The 14,933-nt window shown below is 39.1% G+C and overlaps 1 protein-coding gene across 5 annotated transcripts in view; it reads right to left on the reverse strand.

Annotated features, from left to right (window-relative positions):
* Positions 1 to 14,933, reverse strand: part of EDA (ectodysplasin A) — a 293,287-nt gene that overhangs the window by 54,630 nt on the left and 223,724 nt on the right. For 4 of the 5 annotated variants that reach the window (XM_088471167.1, XM_088471164.1, XM_088471166.1 and 1 more), the window contains exon 3: positions 8,652 to 8,681. The exons of the other annotated variant lie outside the window; for it this stretch is intronic. In XM_088471167.1, coding sequence (XP_088327293.1) covers positions 8,652 to 8,681 — 30 coding nt within the window. The remainder of the gene's footprint in view (positions 1 to 8,651; positions 8,682 to 14,933) is intronic. 5 annotated transcript variants of the gene reach the window in all.

The following is a 14,933-nucleotide window of genomic DNA, read 5'->3' on the forward strand; positions in this document are numbered from 1 at the left end:
GGGTATTACCAGCAATAATTACCACGCAAACTCCGCAATAAGCATTTTATTGTAATGTACGTTAATGGGAGCACACATACATACGTTACGTGAAGTACCGGGCGATATGTGCATCATGCAATTTCTGTAGTTCTCAATGAGACTTCTGCACCTGACAACCACTCTTCCAGAGCAAACTGCTCCAGCTGATGTTTGCTGGGTTCAGATTAGTGCACATCCATCAATAACGACTAGTACACAAACATTAAGCTATTTAGAAACCATTGTTCTGTTTATCTGGAGTTTTCAATTTTACAGTGCAGGCCGTTCTATCTGCTTCGTGATTTTACAGTGGTCTTTTTGGTTGCAGGTTACATTCCTCCCCAAACTATTAAAATATCTCTGAATGGGCTGTTTAAAGTCAATTACAATCAACAGACTGCCCATCCAGAGGGTATATTTATTATTGCTGAGGACTTTAATCATGACAATCTGAAGTCTGTGTTCCCCAAGTTCAACGTGGACATTTCTATTTGTGGTCATGATACAAATGACTATGTAAATTCAAACATAAAATACATTAAATCTATTCTGTGCCCCCCTTTTGGTCAGTCAGACCACTCTTCTTTGTTTTTGGTACCTAAATCTGATCCACTGGCTAAAAGAGTTAAGTCAGTGATTAACCATGCTAGTATTTGGCCTGAAGGAGCAATGCCTAAGCTGCAGGCTTGAATTTATGGACTGGGAATTATTTATTGAGGAAGCTACTGTGAATTCTTGTATAAATGTTAATAGTCTGGCTCCTTCTGAACAAATATATCTGCAGACATATCAGTCCATCGGCAAGTGTGTACGGGTAATCAGCCGATCGCCCGTACACATGCAGTGGCAGCCACAGGGAGGGTGTGCACCCCCGGCCACCGGGACCCTCGGGTGCCTGGAAGATGATGGTACCCGATCTGCAGATACTGTATATCTGCTAGGGGTGTACCCGGAATGGGTATGAAATACCGCCGGCCGCATGGCCGGCGGTTCGATTCCCGTCAGCGGCAGCCCGACAGGAGCAGAGTGCGACGCAGCGGAAGCCCGACAGCGCTGGAAATCCCGATCGTGGATAGGTAAGTATCCACTAACCTAACCTAATCCCCCTAACCCTCCTTAGGGGTGCCTAACCCTAACTTCCCCCCCCAAGTGCCTAACCCTAATCCCCCCTCTTCAGTGCCTAACCCTCCCTCCTAACCCTAACTTCCCAGGGGGGTGCCTAACCCTAAGTCCCTCCTAACCCTCTTCAGTGCCTAACCCTCCCTCCCCCTAGCCTAACCCTCCCGGGGGGGTACCTAACCCTAAGTCCCCCCCGGGAGCCCTAAACCTAACCCTCCCACCCCGCGGCTGTGCGCTCGCGGCTCCCGGCATCACTACGATCGTGATGCCGGGCGCCGGTCTCCCGGCGTCGGGGAAATGCGGGCGTCTACATCTAGACGCCCGGCATTTCACCCTTGCCGGGATAAGAGAGTCGGGAAGCCGACTGCCGGTATATAGGCAGTCGGCTTCCCGATTGCTTCCCATGTACCCGGCTTAAGGCATAGAACAGAAAAGGAAAACAATGATCAAGTGTATATAATATCACAAAATAGGAAATGTAATAAATTATCTAAGAAGGGTTACTCCAGGAAAATTGGATGCGCATTATCAAACAATTGCTCTATATGCGAAAAAATAGGCTTTGCGTAAACCTCTGAATCAGGCCCACTGGGCAGTATGTTTTGCTTCATTATGCCTTGACAATATTGAGATTTCATTGTACCCCGCATAGATTCAAGGCAGCCCATGCCAGATGCAGCGCAACAGCCTCAAAACATAGCTAAGCCTCCTCCATGTTACACAGTAGGTATGGTGTTCTTTTCTTTGAAAGCTAAATTTTTTTCATCTGTGAACATATAGCTGATGTGACTTGCCAAAAAGCTCCAGTTTTGACTCATCTGTCCAAAGGGCATCCTACCAGAAGTATCATGGCTTGTCAATATGAATGATAGAAAATTCCATTCTGGAGTTTTCATGTTGTTTTTTCAAAAGTGGAGTCGGCCTGGGTCTTCTTCCACGGTCGCTCAAAAAGCGTTGGATGGTGCAATCAGACACTTACATACCTTGTATACAAATTCATATATATAACCTGCGTATTCTTAATCCAACCACAAGTGTCCAACTCAGGATCACCACCCCTAACACAAAGTCAATAAAACACATGAGAAGACCATCAAGCGCTGGATCTGGTTCCTATACAAGGCTGTGTGATTATAATGTCCTCATGCAGCTCCTATGTGAATGGTTAACTTTAAGCACTCCCCCGTTTAGGGAACAGCTTACCTCAGGAACGGTTTGTATATGCAATGAAAGGTTTATTTCTTCCACTAATGGATGTCTATTCAAAAATCCTCTCAGGAAGTGATCTCCTTCCCGCCCCCTGGCTGTCTGCTAAGCCCCGCCACCTAAGCCCTGTACCCTGTTTTTTTTACTAGCCCGCAGCTTTCCAGACACTCGTCAGCGGTGCCCATCGAGTGGTGCAAACCATTGTTGATTCACCATAGATTGTTAATGTACCATCAATGGTTATACTGATGGTGCCATTGATGGAAAATGATCATCCCTAGAGCACAGAGAGAGACACTACAAAACAAGTCTGAACTTGCCAGTTGCATGGTTAGTACACGAAGAGGTCAACTGCCGTACTTATTTTTTTTTACTCCTGTTCCCAAAGGCTTCCCAAAATGAAACTTACACTAAAGAGAGATTGTATTTATGTACAAAAAAATTAAACATACACTTTTTAGATATTCAAGGTCAAAGGTCACATGTGACCTTGAAATGTAAAAGTCAATATTTAAATATAAAACTATTTTTATGAAAATGATGGTTCCTTAGCTTCAAAACAAGACCAACAAAACTATTCTACAACCATCAGAAGCAAAGTTGTGATTCGTTTTAATTGACCTGGCAAGCATAAATTTAACATTTTTTGTCATGTTTGTAACCTTGTAGCATGAACACCGTGTATCACTGAGGGCTAAAATTTTACATACTGTATGAAAGTTACTTTATGCTGTCTACCATCCTAGCAAATTTCATGAAAATCTGAGACGGTCGGGATGAAAAGTTACTTTTTTTGTAATGATTTGGCATGGAATTACCCTATAATCCAATTATTTACTATCTTTTCTTTAGGGTTACTACGAGATCTGTTCAGGCCTTTTTAGAAAATGGAATAAGCAATGATGTATCTCTTTCACAGTTTCTTTGCTTTATTCTGTCACATACCAAAATCATGCGGTTATACTGGTACATGAGGAAATAGCTTTTAATTTAATCATTTTTCAGGAGGAATGAAGCATTGTTTCAATGAGCTCTAAGGGTACCAACAAAATTGCCCACGTCTAACTCAATACAGTGCTGGGAGGCAGCAAACTATTTATTATATGGCATAATACTTTCCCTTAATACTCATCTCAAGGAATCATTTAAAAAAAAAAAGGCATGGGAACAAAATGTGAGAATTACTTTGGATCAGAAGGAATGATCCCTTGTTGAGCAATGCATATCCAAAACTTAATCACCATCAAAGAAAATGTGTATACAATTTACACTACACAGCAAATGGTCCTTCTAACTACATCAGTATTTACAGCCAATTTGTAAACTGTGTTGGGGAAAGGGAGATCACACAGGAACATTTTTTTACGCACACATTTTCTGAGGCTGCCCATAAAGTTCTAGATACTAGAATAATATCACGACTAACTGTCCGATGGGTGATATCGTCAGCGGGGGCCATGCTGTCGAACGCAGCAAGGCGCCCGCCGTCGCCGCTGGTATCGGCAAGTGTGTATGCACTTGCCGATGCCGGCACCCTGCCGGATCCCGTCGCTAACAAGGTCGGTACACACTAGACATTATCTTGTGTATACTCGGCATTAGAGCTGTGTAAAATTATTAGTATACACCTATAGTATGAAAGAAAATTAAAACAGATTGTCAGAAGTGTTAAATTTGTCAATAATAAAGACATTTCTATAATGTAAATTATGTGCAACTCTTCCTGTTCTACTAATGAAAAGAAGAGGAATAATTATTGAAGAGACAAAGCAATGATTCAATGCAATAAACTTGAATTGCTGGAGGACAAATGCATGTCATACTTAGATCGGGGAAAGTTAATAAACATGTATAATTGTACAATATGTTCAACAATTGTTGGAACCAGGCTGATTCCATAAAGTGGTCAGGAAAGGAAATCATGTTGTACAAAGGAATGTCAACAATGGAAAGATAGAAAAATATAGATGTTTCTTTACAACATCTCCAGTCAATTACCCCACTGAAAATCAAACAAAAAGAAACCTATCACCAAGTCCTTAAAGGTCTTGTGTAGTCACGTTATATCAGAAAACAAACACTTTGAAAACCAAAATGTACAGATGTGTCCTCATACACTACTACTGCAGTAGAGCCAAACAGCCCTTCTCAGCGCACCAGGCCAGATGTACTAAGCTCTGAAAAGTGAAAAACTGGAGAGTGATAAACCACCAGTCAATCAGCTCCCAGCTGTCATTTTTGAAACACAGCCTGTAACATGACAGTTGGAAGCTGAGTGGCTGGTCGTTTATCACTCTCCAGTTTATCACTTTTCAGAGCTTAGTACATCTCCCTAGGTGCTGTGCAACTTGGCTTGCACAGAGTGTGTTTTTAGCTGGAATATGTGTATAGGGGGTCTATTTACTAAGCAGTGTTAGGAGACAGAGTGAAAACTGATAAGAAAGTGATAAGGTGCCATCCAATCAGCTCCCAACTGTCAGTTTTCAAACACAGCCTGTGAGATGACAGTTGTGAGCTGATTGGCTGGCACCTTATCACTTTTCACTCTGTCTTCTAACACTGCTTAGTACGTAGATCCCTGAGTCACAATGCAATGCGACAAAACCGCTTCACGAGATTGCACTGATTAATGTCATACTCGTCACTTGTACATCTGTATACAAAGTGTTACGATACAGTGGCTGCAGGTTTTTTTTCACGCCAAGTTCTGTTGTACGGAAGCAGACTCACACAGATATAAAAGTGTTGCATATAAAATTAATCATTGCAGTCCCGTGAAGTGGTTTTGTTGCCTCGCGACTAAGACGCACATTTGAGTAAAAAACATGCAGAAGAAACACTACACTGCTTGACGCTCCTCACTCACGACAGGTGTCTTCCACTGCAGGTGTATGAGTAGACAGTTGTATGTACTTTGTTCTTAGCTCCAGTTATGTATAAAGCACACATACTGTATTTGATGCGTCTATAACAGAGCAAAGGGAACAATTATGTATATATGTTGGCATCAATAAAACAGGTAGAGCCATGGAAATCTATTTTAAATTATTTTCCTTAAACAATATGAAGAATAGAGCTTCCTTGCTTCATTTTCAGCAATCACTCAAACTTTGAGGGAGTAATACTAATATCAAAGAATATAACCTAGCAGCAAACTACAAATATGCCATGGATTGGATTAACAATACAAATATATACACTTCTTCACCGTCTACAGATAAAGTCTTCAGATCTGATAATCGCTTGATCCACACCATGAATATGGCATGGAGATTAATATAAAATGTATTTAAAACTTCTATTTTTTTTTTAATGTCTGCCTCTAACAGACTATTAAGAAGGTAAATCATCATCAAGATTTAGGTTTTATAATTTTCAAGAATTGACTATACGCAAACATCGCTCAGTCACAGTCAGCTACTAAAACCCCTTTCAGATATAAAATCCCGGCTTCAACATGGCTCGGACCGGGGACACTGAACATGGGTTAAAGCCGGGGTTACCCCTTTTACACATGGGTAACAACCCGGGTTATTCCCGGGTCATCATCCTTCACACCAGTCCTGGGTCTTCCAGTGACCCAGGTCTTCTGGCATTTTGTGGGAACTTGGAAATTAGGTCATTTCCAAGTGCTACTGTCATCAAGGCCCAAGTCGCACTTTTCAGACATCAGCAGAGTCGTCGACACGAGTTGCAAGTCCCGGGAAAAACCGATAGCAACCAGGGTTGCAGACCTGGGGCTGTCAACACAGCTCGGACCTTTCAGACATATGCCAGACCTGGGTTGATGCACGTTCACGTGCAAAAACCCAGGTTTTTGGTTTATGTCTGAAAAAGGTATTAGCGATACCAACATTCAAATATTGTGAAGCATTAAGGGGAGTAATTATCAGATTGGAGAGAGATAAAATTGTGAGAGACAAAGTACCAACCAATCAGCTCCTAACCGTCATTTTTCAAACACAGTCTGTAAAATGTTAATTAAAAACTGAATGGTTAGTACTTTATCTCTTATGCCGCACATCCACTACCCGATCCAAGGAAGACAGTACGATTACAACATTGTAATCGTACCATCGTTCCCCATCCCCTGCAGTGCCTACACTGAATGATCAGTCGTTCAGTGTAGACACCCTCCATCATCCCCGAACATGGTCAATCGACGTTATTGGCAGATTAACCAGCATGTTCAGGCGATGACTGATGTCGGAAATGACCAGCGGGAGTGCGCATCACTGGTCGTTTCCGACATTTGCATGCCTGATTTACGAGCTATTGAATGATAACGATGTCGTTATCGTTCAGTTGCTCTGTTTAATCGGGTAGTGGATACCTGCCTTTACAATTTTATCTCTCTCCAAGCTTTGATAAATACCCCCTAAATGATATAAAAATTATTTTACATTCCATGAACAAATTATTTTCCTTGGACAGTGTGCTGTGATGGCAAAACCCTCACACTCCATAAACCTACTTCATTTATTTAAAAGTAACATACACAATTGGCTTAGACCATTAATATGGCTATGGCACCATTAAAATATTGTTTTTACCACATTTATATTTAAAAATAAAAAACACATTGCAAGGTTACATAAATATGTAAAGGGACTCGTTTTTAGTTTGAATAGTGAAATTACATTACATTTTTCTATAGAGCTCATCTAACACCATTGTTCTATTTTTTTATTCTTACAGCTGCAGCAAACAAAATAAATCAATGCTATACTAGCCAGACACTCGAGGCAGCACTTTTTACTGTGTGTGGTTAAGTCTAATGCTGCCCATCTACTAGAAGACAGACAAAAGACTGCACGTTTACGACATTGTAATCGTGCAGTCGTTTGTTAGTGTGTGATGTGCCTACACTGAGCGAGCAGTCGTTCTGTGTAGGCACATCAATCATATTCAAACATGCTGAACCTGATATTATCGTCAGGTTGTCCAGCAGGTTTGCCCGATGATAGATGTCTAAACGACCAGTGGGAGAGCGCATCGCTGGTCGTTTTAGACATTTTTGCAAATGATTTGCATACGATTGAATGATATCGTTATATCGCTCAATTTAATCTTCTAGTGGATGGGCACCTTTACAATGTAACAACTGTGAAAGCATATACATACTTACAGTATGTAACATCAACATACCATGTGTGTACTAGTGATTGCCAATTTAGAACATTGTTTCACGGTGATGAATCAAAAACTGAATACAAGAGACAAACGACTACTAATAATGATAGCAACTGTATCCAACAAAGCAATCTGACCAAATATGCCCTGGTTTATGGTAACAAATACTCATTTCCAACCAAAACAGCAATGAAGAACACTAACTCACATACATATATTTGGTTGGACAAAATGTCTCTTTAAAAAATGTTTCCAATTCCTATGTTTAGCATTTGAAAACACTATTTGGCAAAAATCCTATATAATCGTAGTTTGTTGTCTGGTATACTTTTTTCCCCTTAGGATTAATGTTTTAGGTAGTTGAATCTTTGCAAACAAATAATTACCAATCTCAGAAATTTAACTAAAGAGGTTTTCAAGTTATATTATTTGGAGTGACAATTTGTCATTGTTTATAGATTCCTGTTTCTGTTAAGTTCTCATTAACAGACATGATTTAAATTAAAAAAACACATGTTTGTTCTTTATACTTGCTCAGTTTTAATATCTGTTTATGACACAGTAATTATAATTTGTGAGCTTGTTTGCCATAATTCAGAACTTCTGAAGACAAAATAAAAAAACTATTTGAATAAAATAAAAATATACTCAAAATAATTGACTCTGCATTTAATATGGAAAATACACCGGATATGCACAATTGGAGGGGGAGGGGTAAGGAATTTCCTAAACCCAGTATTGTGGACGCTCCTCCTGTTATGTATTAGATACTTTATTCAGCCTATTTATTGGAAGCTTGGAAACACACTGGATCAAATACCAAGCATCACGTTATTAAACTATCCTATAATCACAATCTACAGTATCTTCAGTTCTGATTTTTCCATCAATATTCCTTAATGTTACATTTGGTAACTTGTATTTTGAGATAATAACTGTAAACATTTCCTACAGTATAGGTATGTTTAGTGTAGAAATAATCCGTCTATACTATTTGAACCACATGTGCTATTGCATCCATGCCATCATATATAAGATGCTTGTTGTGTGACCAGGTTGCAACATTGCAGCTTTCATCATCAAGGTCCAAGTGATACCAAAAGTTCAGCGCAGGTAAATAAAAGTAGACTATAAGATACCAAGCCAGTGTGGACATCAATGTGTACACTTACCTTTTTTTTTGTTTCTAGCTGAACTTGGATCTGCAATGAGAAAGAAATGAGTCACAGACAGGTTTAGTACTATTAGCAATCATTCGACAGCTGAATGTTAAGGGAAAATGATTGCCATATGATCAAATGCATTTTACAAATGCCTCTGGAAAGCAGAATATTACAAACATGTTTATCATATTAAAACAAATACAAAAAAAATCATGCTTACAATATAAAAGTTCTGTAATTCACATGTAACTAGCTATATTCTAAACAGAAAATATAAAGTTTTGATTTCACCAGTTTGAATAATAGAAAAACCACGGTCACGTGGACTATCCGACTATACAATGTTTAGGGGCTATTTAAGGTGAAAGCAATGGCAGGACCCTGCCAAAAGGGGTTGGGCAGTTTTCAACAACCCCAACTCTTTATATCCTGGCCTCTTCGTATTCTGTAGGGTTCCCCTGGAATCACTCCCATTAGCTGAATCTGCTGGTCAGACTACATAGTATTACAAAATGCAGCCACTGCAGATCCTAGTACTGGCAGACTCAATTTGTCCAGTATTATTTAATAGGGCAGAATTAAAGTTTTCTGTTCTGCAATACTGAACCAGACTGAACATCGCACAGTGAATGTAATCTGGCTCAATATTTCACTACTGCCAGGTCTGGCAACATGGATAGGAGGGTTTTCCAAAGGTGGAAAGGTCATTGAATAATGATAAAGAAGCCCAGCTCATACCTAAAGTATGAGCCACTAAAACTCATGTATGTAGTAAAGTACATTGTTATACATGATTTGCTGGTATGGAGTAGTATCATTCTATATATTTGGATTAGATATTACTTAGGACAGATGTACAGCTTTATTTGTGTGTCTTTTCAAGATTAGGGGCCTATGTATCGAAGCTTGATGAGAGATAAAATTGTGAGATATAAATCACCAACCAATCAGCTTCTAACTTACATTTTATAGGCTGTGTTTGAAAATTGACAGTTAGGAGCTGATTGGTTAATACTTTTTCTCTCACATATTTATCTCTCATCAAGCTTTGATACATAGGCCCCTTAGTGAGGGCGTGTCGTGGGTTAGTGTATAGGAAATTCTATATTTTGTGTGTATATGGATTGTGAAGAAATGTCTTTAGGGGCATATTTATAGATCTTTTTTTTTCTACTAAAAGAATGTGAAAATGGGTGTTTTCATACCCTTTTCACATTATTTTAATTTCACACAAATTTAGGAAAAAAATCTCCATGCCCTAAAATTTGCATCAGCTCCTTATGCGGATTGCATTTCCCATATCTCTGATGGGAAATTAAGTTAACATAGATTAAACAAACCTCAATTGTTAGAATTTATTCAGACCAAGCAGCTTTGGTAAGTTTTCCTTATAACCATAGTCCTGCTCTGCCCATCCTGACATCTCTCAGGCAGAGCAGAGCCTGCAGCTGGCGTCTGATCATCCTGTGTCAGATAAGAAAATGTATAAAAAAAATTGAAAATAAAGAAAAAGCTTATCTGCACACACAGGGATCTTGGATCGGTGAGGGAGCTGCTTCTGTAACCCGTTCAGCTGAGCTGCAGTGAACACTCAGCTGATTGGGTTACAGAAGTAGATCACTAACGAATCAGAAATCACTGTCTGCAGGTAAGCTTTTAATTTTATTTATTTTCTATTATAAACATCAAGCAGCCTCTGGCCTATCAGAGAAAGGCTGCAAGCTCCGTCTGCACTGCCTTACAGAGAAAGTGCAGAGCACGCCTTAGCAAGTAAAGGCTTTCACTATTACGAAAACCAGATGCAGACACATCTCCAGGACAGAGGTTCTCGCAAGCTCTATCCCGGCGCCTTTATTATGATAAATCACTATCTAAGGGATGTAGTTAAGATGCCGGCGGTTGAAATCCTTGTGCCGGAATTCCGACCCACGGCCAGAATACCGGCACCAGAATCCGGACATTTGAGATGCTGAAAAGAAACCCAGACAGCTGGCGTCATAAACGAAAGTGGGGGCGGATGGGGTTAGGTTTAGGCACCACCGGAGGGGTTAGGGTTAGGCTGTGGGCAAGGGGGTTTATGCACCATTGGGGAGGTTAGGCACTAAGAGGGGAGGGTTAGATTTCCGCACCAATGGGGAGTGTTAGGGTTAGGATTCAGGAAGGGAGGGTTAGTATACTTATGGAGCCCCTGTCGACATTTTGACCGCCGTCATCCCGAGTGCAGTATCTAATATTGCAATGCGATATTAATCAATATCACATCACAATCACATTTAAAATGCAAATTCTGCTAAATATGCCCCTTAAGACTGTACTTTACATAAACTATTTATGATGGATCCAGTAATCATCAGATAGATGGTGAATACTAGGAAGTTGGATAGCTTTCAGGTTGACTATATGGATATCTGAAGTCAACCAATGAGTACTGACAAATTGTATAAAGGTCTCAGTATGGGATACAGTAAGTGATGCATTGCATCTGGAAATGAATATAAATTATGTTGGTTGATAACAGCAAAGTTTCTCAAACTCGGTCCTCGGGACCCCACACGTTGCATGTTTTCCAGGTCTCTTCACAGAATCAAAAGTGAAATAATTATCTCCACCTGTGGATCTTTTAAAAAGTGTCAGTGAGTAATGAGTACACCTGTGCACCTGCTGGCTGACCTGGAAAATGTGACCTGTGTGGGGTCCTGAGGACAGAGTTTGAGAACCACTGGTTTACAGCATTTGGATCTTCATATGTGTAACAAGCTTCCATATATACTTGTAGCCATATATTCGGTTATTCATTCATAAAGAGTTGAAAATTGAATTTCTCCTAAATGCACCAGGTACTGCTTTCTAACAATAAAATACAAGCTATACATGTATTTTTACACACGAGCATGAGACCCTGCAATATATAAAACAAAGCTGGAGAACCAAGCAAACCAATGTAGTTTTCAAAGTTTCACTTTGGAGTACAAAACTGGAGGAGATTGTGACTTTGTAAATACGACATATGGCAAAGTCGCTGGAAAACTATAGATCAACGTTGGTGAACAAAGGTTTCATTCACCATGAAACAGGGGCCACACCTAGTGGACATCAGCATTAAAATAAAATGTTCAGCATTTTTACTGCTTTGTGATTATTTTTTTTTTATTATCCTCAAGAGTACTATTGTGAGGCAGCATATTCTTGGAAATGGCTCAAATCACAGTGTTTTACGTATTCATTCATTAACACAAGTCTGGCAATCAGCAAAGTTTTCTTTTGCCATACCAACATATTTTTACACTTAACATAATATATTGGGGGTGATTAATTATCACAACATTTTCAATAGAATTCTCAGAATGTTTCCATTTCATTTGGAGCAGAGTATAGAATTCAACAGACATTCTGACTTGTGCTATTTACTCAATTGGCTTAAAAGTCAAAGAATGATATATCTGACTCTACGAGACATACAAAATAAAAAATATTCATACCAATCAACTTAGAAATAGTTTTTTGCATGCAGACAAAACATTCCTGAAAGCTGCATGCCAAACAGTGTGTATAAAATACTGTGCCGTTAGATCAGTAAACAGAGTGGGAAACTAATAACTGTAGCAAAGAAAACGTGTGAATGGATGGAATCAATTATCTTAAAATCCCAAACGATGGGATTAAAAACAAATGACAAGCCTGTGTTTATTACTAACAATTCAGCAATTGTAGGTTTTGACACGAGTGCCAGTAAAAATAAATACTATGAATGTAAAGAAACTCTGCATGAGTGTCAAGAAATCTACTGGGTAAGAAAAACAAAAGCCTGCCAAAGTCTGTAGTGTCCCAAATACATCAACTTTAACATTTTATGTAACATATAATGCTGCAGACAAGCATTTCCATTTTGATAGACAAAATTGAAATATAATTTACAGTACAGTAACAGTACAGTACAGACATACAGTAACTGTGCAAAACTAAGTTAACAATTGTTTAAAAAAATATTCTCTTTCTTTGAGTGCAACCAATGATATGCTAATTTGTAAGGATATTACAGATGGGTCCACATACATCTATCCTCCATGTGCTACGTGTCGCACCACACAGGAGCTACTTATTCCTCGGTAGCGCCGAGCGTCTTTTGTGCGACTTTTTACTTTCACTTTATTCACACAGTTATGCGAAAAGCTAGCACACGCAACTTCTGCTGAATAAAATGATATGCAGCATGCCTATGTTCTCTGTGCGTCTGAGGGTGTATCTGCATGTGAAATGCTACATTAAAGTGTCAGCGGCTGTAACACTGTAACATAGCGTTTCGCATGTAGATACACCCGTAGATGCACAGAACATAGGCATGCTGCATGTAATTTTAATCAGCAGAAGCTGCTTGTGCTAGCTATTCGCATCACTGTGTGAATAAGACGCATTTTAAAGTAAAAAGTCACACAAAATAAAGCTCAGTGCTTCTGAGTCACGCCACGGCATGGCGCCATTAGAAGGGCTGTTTAACGCGCAAGGAGGCTAGATGTACAGTATGAGGACACATCTGTATAAGATATGAGAAAGAAGCATACTACATTATTGGGAGTGCATCTTACTTCAATCTAGAATTTGTGTTTTAGAGAAAATGAAGCAATTTAAACTGTAATCTTATTATCTTATCCTGTTGCCCAGAAACACTTGGATCACAACAGCTCTGTGGTTTAGAAGTAGGAAACAACTTCTAGGAACCTCCCAGATGGTGCCAGGAATAAAACTATAACACGCATTCTAAGACCTATTTCTGTGGGGATCTGTCCTGGTTGTAATAAACTTTTGATTCAAAATGACCACCATTATTGGTCTTATTTAACCACTTAACTGGTTAATATTTTTTTTTAAAAATCTCCCCAAAATTGTTTATTTTTTATCAGCAAATTATGTAAAAAAGCCCTATTTAAACCGTATTCATTAGGTTTTTAACAAAAAAGTGTAAAATAACGCTTAAATAGGCATTAATTACATAATGTAATAAAAAAAAAAAAGACCATTTTGGGTACGTTTGTAAAAAAAAAAAAAAAAAAAAAAAAAAAACTTTATACAGGTTGAGTCTCCCATATCCAAAATGCTTGGGACCAGGGGCATTTTGGATAACGGAATATTCCGTATTTTGGAATATTTGCATATCATAATGAAATATCTTGGAAATGGGACCCAAATATACACATAGGATGAATGTATGTGTTATATACACCTTATACACACAGCCTGCAGGTCATTTTATACAATATTTTCAATCATTTTGTGACTCAAGCAAAGTTTGTGTACAGAAATTAAATTCATTTATGTTTCATATACACCTTATATACACAGCCTGAAGGTAATATTATACAATAGCACAATAATATAAATAATTTGTGCTTTAGATAAAGTTTTAGTACATTGAACCGTCAAAGATTTCATTATCTCAGTAATGCCAAAATAATTCCGTATTTCGGAATATTCCATATTTCGGAATATTATATATATATATATATATACACACACACACACAGTACTTGTCAAAAGTATGAGCCCTGAAATCAAACAGAAGCTTGTTTTATCGTACATTGTGCTACTTGTGTATGAATGGAGTATGATAAAAATAACAAAATATATTATTTCCGTATTGATGCAACCCAGAAAAGCGACAGAAATGTGTCAAAAAATGAGTATACTATAATAATGGCCACAGTAGCCGTGCCACTTGTACTCATAATAAATGCCCACCATAGCGGTGCCACTTGTACAGTATACATAATAAATGCCCACGGTGGCAGTGCCACTTATACACATAATAATGTTACACACATGCAGTACAGACACACCACCACATATACACATACACACACAGTACACACTACACACACAGTACATATACAGTACACACACCATTCATACAGTACAGTATACACACATTAATCGATGCTACTTATCAAGTAGCCATTATAGAACACTTTACACAGTACCTGGCTTTATGAGGCAGCAGCAGCTCCTCGTGTAATCTGGGGGCGGAGCTTGTGAGTGTGAGTGACAGGCTCAGTCAGGACCCCAGATATGGAGAGAGCTGAAGGGAGGGTCGGCCACTACACTGCCTGCACGGATCTGCAAGGGAGTTCAGGACTCAGGTGAGAGTGCTGGAGCCGGAGGATGGCTGCTGGCAGTCTTTGACAGGAAAACATTTTTTCCTGTCAAAACCTGGAGCTTCAGCTCCATCCGTCCCATTGTTAATCCGGCCCTGGTGTGAGCGCGAAGTGATCGGAAATAATCGAACATTATCAACGTGTG

This window comes from Taudactylus pleione, unplaced genomic scaffold (genome assembly GCF_031769625.1).
Source record: "Taudactylus pleione unplaced genomic scaffold, aTauple2 ptg000111l, whole genome shotgun sequence".
In the NCBI taxonomy this organism is placed as follows: Eukaryota; Metazoa; Chordata; class Amphibia; order Anura; family Myobatrachidae; genus Taudactylus; species Taudactylus pleione.